This window comes from Vigna umbellata, chromosome 1 (genome assembly GCF_029865625.1).
Source record: "Vigna umbellata cultivar VRB3 chromosome 1, Vumbellata_1.0, whole genome shotgun sequence".
NCBI lineage: Eukaryota > Viridiplantae > Streptophyta > Magnoliopsida > Fabales > Fabaceae > Vigna > Vigna umbellata.
In genome coordinates, this window is record NC_142165.1 from 5,802,728 (window position 1) to 5,811,782 (window position 9,055).

The window sequence follows — 9,055 nt, forward strand, 5'->3', positions numbered from 1 at the left end:
ATGAGAGATGATTTTAGTATGAATTTATTGTGATTAGTATAAATATTGAATATAAAATTATTTATATTCTCGCTCTAATTAAAATAAAGAAAACAAATCGGCATTATAGGTATATTTGACGAAATAAATAGTTCCCCTTTACTATTTTTCCTTTTGATTACAATGTTTAATTGCGGTAGTACAACACAATTTAAATAATTTTTGGACTTAAATACTTTTTTCATATATATAGAATATTTCAGTAAATTTTAGTTGCACTCTCTTTTTTTTCAAAAACTAACAGAAACACATGTTGCATTTGTATATCCAAATGCTTTATTATATTAAAATAATATAATTTTAATATATATATATATATATATATATATATATATATATATATATAACACGATAAAAAATCATTAAAAAACAACTAAATCAAGAAACAAAAATAATTATAAAATTAAAAACTATTTTATAAACAAAAATTATTAGTATCTAAAACAGTTTTTACTTTTTAATAAGAATATAATTGTTTTCTAAATTATAGTCTAAATTAAATATTAATAATTTTTAACTTATAAAATATTTTCTAATTTAGTGAATAAATATGATTCTTATTTTAATGATATTTGTGAAGTGGAAAAATATATTGTTACAGATTGAATAGAGAGATTATAAGGCCATTAAATAAGAAAACTTTTTATTTCTTAAGGAAGATCTCTAGGTCCTGTTCTACAACTTAGGACATGAACTAAATTGTTTTGGGACTTCTTATCCCCACAAATTTCTTACTGAACTTCCAAATTTTTTCTATGATACTCATTTTAACCCTCAACATTATATATTTTATATTAAATAATTAAATAAATATTATTTATTGTTTTTACCTAACCCCCCTAAACATTATTTATTGTCACTGTCCACCTCTTAACGTTTTAATATTATTTACTCTTCCACTCACTATAAACAAAATAAAGAATTAAACTTTAAAAAAATAAAAATTAAAAAAAAAAACTAAATCTTGAAATTTAGTGTATTATCTTAACTGAAATTTAAAATCTAATAACCATAATAAATCATACAAAATCAAATTTTGAAATTCGTTAACTAAATTTTGAAATTTGATATAAAAAAACATAATACCAAATTTTAAAATTTGATACATCAATAAAATTATGCTTAATCAGACTCATTCAACCATATTTTGAAACTTAATAAACACTAAAAGCAAACTAAATTTCACAATCCAATAAAGAGATCAATTCACAAAACAAATTTCAAAATCCAATGCAAATATCAATCTCAGCAAAATAATCGAATTTTCAACTCTAGTACACTTCACCGAAAATGTCATCTGATTCTAATATATCTTATCAAACGCCATTGCTGTAAAGCATAAATTGGTGAAAGAGATAATATTACAGAGAATTACTGATACAAGGAAGCCATAATCATTTATTTCCACCTTTTAAAATGAATTTGTGTGTTTTATGTGTACTGAACATTAATATTTTACAATTATCAGAATATCATCAGAGAAATATTTTCAACTCACTAAAAGACAAACTCTTCACTGGACTCATTTCTCTTCACAAAATTTGGGAATTGAAATTAAAATTTACTTATAATAAGCACCAATGGTCGTTGAACACCATTAAAGGGACACCAATAATTCCTTCTTTACTTTTTGAAAACCACTTTTTTTAATGTATATATTCTAAATTTAAAGTAATCTTTTTTTTAGAAATTTATAATTTTTAACTTAATTATACTTTAATAAATTTAAAAAATAAAATATTTTTAATACATGTTTATTTTCTACAATCTATTAAAATAAAATTCGAATTATAATTACAAAATTATTCGTTTTTATATATTTTTATCTCTCATTTACATAATATTATATATATATATATATATATATATATATATATATATATATATATATATATATATATATATATATATATATGATTATTTTTGAAAAGGCAGTATTTTATGTATATGCCATTTATTTCTCACTGTCACATTTATAAAGTTAGTGAAAGTACATCTACCAATGGGTTGGTATGCACAATGCAAGGAAGAAAAAACAATTGATTATTGATTCTTTCAAATTTAGATTTGAGGGGAGAATGTTATAAGGGCAATATTTGGAAATTCGGCTTTTTTGAAACCCGCTTTTGTGAATTTATGTGTTTATTGAATTGTGAAATTCAATATATTTAGGGTATTTTTCAGATTTTGAAATCTGGTTAAATAAAATATCTGAATAAATATTTTAAATTATGAAATTTGATTAAAAATGGTTCTGTGCATGCACCAAATTTTAAAATTTTATTTGATTTTTGCTGGTAATCAAGTTTTAAAGAGAAGGTATAAATTTAAAAAATTTTAAGTTTAATTCTTTGACGTGTTAGAATGGGAAGAAAGGGAATAAGTTACTTGGGATGTACAGTAAAGAGTACATAATGTTAGGGAGTAGTAATGAGAATAAATAATGTTACAGTGGTTAGCAGTAGTAAACAACCTTTACCTATTATTTAATATAGATTATTTAATGTGTAGGGTGGGAAAGAAGCCCCAGTTGCTTTTCACCCTACAAGTTTGAGGCATTTGGACTATTAAGACTATACACTATTTATTTTCATTCAATAACTAAATTTGGTTGTTGAGATTAAATGAAACAAGCTATTCCCTAATGGAATTTGAATTTACTGTCTCACTAGGTCCTGTAAACTTTTACCATTAACGGTTTTTTTTTTTTAAGAGTTTGAGAGGAGTATTCGAAGGAAACATTTTTTGCTTTTTCTTCTTATATTTCCATAATTCTTCATTTTATAATTTTTAGAATGATTAATTTATCCTTTTGAAGGTGGCTTGTGAATAGTTTCTGAAATGATTCTTTCAAAAACAATTTTTTCTAAATTTTCAGAATATAATTTTTATTATAAGATTTCTATAACAGACTTTTAGAACCAAAAATTTTCAGAAATAATTTCTGAGACATATAAATTACATTTCATAATGAGTTTTCTAGAACAGAATTTCTTTCTAGAACAACTTTTCCAATGTTCTATGAAATGAACTTTCAAGGATAAACTTTTGGAAACAAATTTTCTAGAACATATAAAATATATTTCAGATCTTCAGAACAAAATTTTCAAAATAAAATTTTCAAAATAAAATTTCCAAAATAGTTTTTAAAGTGTGATGGCAGCCACAACGACAGCAATCCAACAGTGATGATGTGGTATAACAAGGAAGGATAATATAGTCTTCTTGGTTCGAATAAAAGGGTGCAGTTAGAAATCATTAGGGTGCAGGAAAAAAATGGTCTTGTAAATCTTAACACCTAATCATCAAATTCTAACAATATAAAACGATAGAATTAGATGGCTCATCATAATAAAGGGATAAAATGTTGGCTCATCATAATAAAGGGATAAAGTTCATTGAAAACTAAAAGCACCTCTATAACGGTGCTCCATTTCAGTGTTCGTTACAAGGTACCTGAATTTCATTAAATTAAGAAAAAAAAATTGCACAAATACATGGATGGATCATAGTTGACTTGGTTGACTAAACTGTAATTAAGTACATATTAAAAGCAACCAGAAAAACAAACTTGGAACTAAGAAACATGTTAGTTTGGACAAGAAACTAAATGGGAATCAAGTTAAGATTTTTGCGTACGTTAAACCATTACTTTAGTTTTTGCATGTGTAAGTCGAATGCAGTTTATCCCCTGAACAAAAAGGGAATTAAAACAAAGTCCCATGTTAATAACTCATAAATAACACAATTGAAGACATTCGTGTTGCACAATACCAGGCATGTCCTAGTTGACCTCTGACAAACGTCCATGTGTCACCATTCAAACAAACATTTTTACTTCACAAGTTTCTATGTACGAAAATGAACAATGTAATCTCTTCACCGGTTTCTCCCTAGGCTTCTTCTCCACTCCCTCGACAACCAAACCAGTAAACAATCAATAAGTGGAAAAATTCTGGATTTTCTGGTTTTACAAGTGATTTCATTTAATGACGACTACCATACACAGGCGGCTACTCACTCCTTTTGGTCGAGATATTGGGAGGTTTTCTATCACAGTACCCTCACCACTATATGGTGTATGCAAATTATCCAAAACATATAAAATGAAAAGTATAAACTTAAATGCTAATAACATCAGGGATTTTCTAAATGGAATGAAGATTCGCGATGTATGACAATCTTTTTAAACTAAAGAATTATTATACTTGCACCCAAGACACAAGATATAACAATATTCACTCTAAAGATACCGTTACCGCAACAAACTCAATTGTAGGACAAGAGATACATCATTACATGGGCAAAACTTTCATAAAAAGGTTCATCTCCTCAGCCAGTTACGATTATTAAAGTAGGACCAATCATGTTCCCGTGTTCCTTCGGCCAACACGAGCAACAAAACCAGCCTTGATTGGAGCAACCGATCGTCCTGATCCACACTGTAAGAAATAAACCAGAATATGATATTTAATGAGAAAATGTAAAAATGTGACCAACACAAGAACATTTTTTCAGTATTACATAAATTTCTTCAACCAAAAATTAATAATGATCAGGGTTGGTAAAAAATATCCTTAATCATTATGATGAGAAACCATTGATCAAAAATAGGATGAAGTGGCAATCAAAATCCGTAGGTGCAATTGGATGTCCACTTATTGGTTGTAAAAAAATAAAATTGGAATATTACAACACTACCATCACCCACGCTACATGAAATAGATTTCCAAGTTTACGCAAATCATTATAAACTCTATAAAATGCTAAAGGTATATAAAAGCTTGAAAGGTATTAAATAAAATAAACCATCTACAAGAAACCATCATGTTTGAAATATGATTGTTTCTAGGTGGGTAAGAAACTTGGCGTGAAAACTAGAATAGGAAAAAGAAAAATAAGGCGGGTAAAGAAAATTAACCTTTTCACACCGGAGAAAGAAGAGACGATTCTCCTTCGTAAGTATGGTATCTGGGCTCTTGCATCCAAGGCAAATGACATACTCATCTGACAAAAACAAAATTATGATCAACTTCACCTTATATAAATCTGAATGGGGGAGTTTTAAAGTTCCTGTCTTGGTAGGCTGCATGTGATAAAAAAACAGCCAAAAACGCCAACACAACAGAACTTTCATACCTATACGAATCTTCCATTTCTGAAACACAACAAATAATTGAAATTCAAAACGAGTACTTACTGACATATCGTCGCAGAATTCCTTCAAAGTTCTTTGGTGCAAACCTTCCCTTAACAACCAATCTCTGCTGTCCGTCAAGCGATCCACTTGTACCCAACTCAGCCAGCAAGAAAGCCATGACATGGTCAGGCTGCCGATGCATTCTAAAAGATTGCATAAAAGTACATTAAGAAAACAGATATTTATATTATGTACAATCTATTCTTATTAAAAGACATAATGAACAATTTTGTAGAAAGTCTCACTCCATATTTCCAGGCATTAATAGATTGGACAAGCATTTTGAATTCCTAACAGGAAAGGTTAATTCCAAGAAAAATGAAAACTAAAGGTTTTAAACATATGCCTTTTAAAATCCATTCCCCCTATAATTAACAAAACTGATGAAATTAAACTATCATAAAATATCAGTATTGCCATACTAATGGACCACAAGTTCTGTAACAGAAACTGAAAGGGGGAGGTCATTCAATGCCGGATACTAGAGCTCCTCAAGAAACTAACTCTCAGTTCAAAGACTGACACATACAATATATCTAATTCCTATCTTTCCAATTACATAGAAACAGAACTAGCTCCTCCAATAAATTTCTCTGCATGGCAGTTTTTTCTTCAATAACTGCCTCACACAACATTTAATTTGCCAAGTAACTGCCCAACATGGAAGTTCACAAGCACTTTCTGTTATTCCTACAGTAAACCTGACGATGGTGAGCTTGGGTTTAGATTCAGCAACTGATCCTCCTCCAACCCAAAAAAGTCATGGACCGTATCATACATCACAAATGGTGTGTCCGTGTTCAATTGAATGAATAATAAAATTAAAATTGAAATAACAGACAGACAGAAACCATGCCTAGTGTGTAGCGAACTCTCATCATGTCACTCTATACTATTAAGCATTTTGAATAAAATAGTAACATACGTTTTGCACAGATCCATAAAATTCACAAACACAGTTTTCTTTGTGCCTTCACGAAGAACCTGAGGAGGCCTCATTACTGTCCTTCGCCTGTCTCCAGCAAGTTCAGGATTATTCTCCCGAAGAATGTTAAACACTCTGCCAAGAAGCTGCTCGAAAAAATCCAGAATCCATAAGAGATATATGTAAGGGAAGAGGCATGCAAGACAAGGAGTTTCCAGGTAAAGGCATTACAGAGTATAATAAATGCTTTTGCCAATATTTTAAGGATTTATACCTTGACCCTATCAAAATAAAATTCCACAATGGTTCACGGTTTATAGAAAACTGACATTTCTGGATCCAAGAAGGATAAAACAGTAAAAATCCCTTTACGATCAGATGTATTACAGAAGCATAGACCATATTACACTTACAGAAAAATGAATATTACCATGATAAAACTTTCAAGCATATAAATGAATCTGGAGCATAATCAATACACCCTAATATCAACCTAATAAAACAATGTTGAGAAATCAGGCAGGTGTACAAAATAAACAATTAGAACTATGGAAGAAAATTTAAATAAACTCAAATATTTTCCAACAAAATGATGAAAAAAATACCATGAAAGAAAGTTTCACATTAACATTTAAACTGAGAGGTCATATAGCAGTGTAGGAGAAAAATACTTAAATGTGACAAACCTCCTCGTATTCATAATCACGATCACTCCCTTCCCAAGGATAACGAGCCTGAGGAACAACCATTTCTCCTTCATCCTCTTCAGCATGATCTAAAAGAAAAAGTTTACCAGATATTAAGTGTTGAATAAGCTCCCATCAAAACATACATTTAGAGCAAATACTACTCTACAATTCACAAAAACAATATTTACACAGGTATATGCTACTGACCATCCAAATCTTCAATTGCATCTCCGCTCTCATCATTCAAGTTACTCATTTCAACCTATAATCAAACATCAGGTTTCAAATTGTTTCCAAAAAAACTAGATACATGAAAAACAATCTCTGAAGAGGTATAATTATCCAGGGGAAACAAAAACACCACATTAAGCATAAATATAGGATGACTTACAGGCTTCTTCTTTTTCTTTTTCAAACCAGTAAATGCAGCCTCAACCCCATCAGAAACTGCAAATTCAAAATAAATGAGAAGCATACCTATGCACAATAGCCAGATAGAACTGAAAATAGAACCAGAGGAGGAAATTACTTGTATTATTTTTGCATACCTGTGAGGTTTTCCGTCTTCTCAGCCAATTTCTCCACGGGGTCATCAGCAGGATCTACAATTGTAATTTTCTTTTTCTTCTTCTTTTTGGTAGGGTCAAAGGGTACAATCTGTGATTTATAAATTCAGGTATCAGATGATGGTACTGCTACAACAAACAGAAATCTCAACTAACAAACCTGATCAACCGAAATATGCAACACATGATCATCATAACAAATAAGCAATACAAGAATAAAGTGAAAAAAAAACTGATTTTTAGGCCTAATGCCCAATAAACGAAAACACAAGCGGGAAAGCATTTTTTAAATTATAGATAATTAAGGGGTCAATGAACTCACTTCTGGAATCTCCTCCTTCAGTTCATTTTGTGTTTCATCCGCCATGATTGCTGCAACACATAAAATAAAATTTTCTTAATAAGTAGAGAATCAGGAAGGCATACAAAAAACGAGTGGAACAAAACAAAAAATTAAGGAAGGTATTAACAAAATCAATTTCTTAAAAAAATTGAAACTTCATCAAAGCATCACTTATAAATAGGAAACCCATAACACACTTTGTGCTAGTTGAGAATGTCCTTAACTCCCATGTGCTGTAAAACAATAGTTGAAAAACGGAAAAATTAGAAATAAAGAAAGTGAAAGGGAGCCCTTGATGATTGAACAGTTGAATCCTAAAAAGAAGCAAGTAGTACAACCTAATTAAACATAACAAAAAACCAAAACCTCCATCGTTAATGCACAACGAGAATCTTATCAAATCGAGCACGAGAAGCAAGAGGAAGCTTAATCTACAGAAATTACTAAAAACACAGATCCAAACGCAACTACGTGTTCCTTTTCATTAGCTTATTGTGCGCTCTAAACAGCTTTAAGAAAGCGATTAGTTCGCCCTATTTTTCAAAACCTAGTACGCCGTACAGAAGCGAAAAAGGAATTCCAGAAACACACATCGAAATGGATAGCTAGAAATGGAAGAAGAAATACAATAATCGACACCGATTTTGGACATCGAGTTGCGGAAAAAACAAAAAATCAAGTGAAATTTATTAGGTACAAACATCAACGAACAGAAACAAAAAAAAATGAGAAAAATATTAGGAATAGATATTAGATAATCGAAAATGATTAGGAACCTGATAGCGCAAAGAAAAGCTTTGGAGTGAGGGCAGAGATAATGGAATCCCTGGAGACAAGATTGCGGCCGGTGGTCGCGAAATGAAAAACCCTTTCTTTCCCCCACAAAACTCAGCGCTGCACTACCTCTTCTCTTTTCCTTCTTCTATGTTTGTGCATCTTGTATGGATATTATCGGGCTTCGATTCTGGGCTTCTCAATGGACCTACGCAGCCGATTAGTGGGCCGTTGGACGAACAGGGCCTCCACTCTGGACCCAAAATAGCTTAATGGATAAAATATGAGAGTTACTCCCTACACCACGTCAGATTCTTTCTGTACCATCACATTTTTTTTAAATTTCAAAATTATTTTTTATATTTTAAAATATCCTACACCATCGTCCTTTTCTTAAATGGATGTGGACATCTGTTGAAGAAAAAAAAATTTCAACAGATGTACCAAAACTGTTGAGTTTCTTTTTTTTTTCTAGTTTTTAGTATTTTAATTTATTGTATTTGAAATTAATATATAAAT

General features: G+C 30.3%; 1 protein-coding gene across 1 annotated transcript; it reads right to left on the bottom strand.

The window, feature by feature from the left end:
- Positions 1-4,212: 4,212 nt before the first annotated feature.
- On the bottom strand, positions 4,213-8,697 carry LOC124821160 (eukaryotic translation initiation factor 2 beta subunit). Its single transcript, XM_047293019.2, has 10 exons — positions 8,539-8,697; positions 7,742-7,791; positions 7,402-7,510; positions 7,245-7,300; positions 7,061-7,115; positions 6,851-6,939; positions 6,165-6,310; positions 5,240-5,382; positions 4,961-5,046; positions 4,213-4,481 (listed from the first exon to the last, which is right to left on the bottom strand). Exons 2-10 carry the CDS (start codon positions 7,784-7,786, stop codon positions 4,404-4,406), a joined length of 807 nt encoding a protein of 268 aa, XP_047148975.1. The 5' UTR covers positions 7,787-7,791; positions 8,539-8,697; the 3' UTR covers positions 4,213-4,403.
- Between the last annotated feature and the right edge of the window lie 358 nt (positions 8,698-9,055).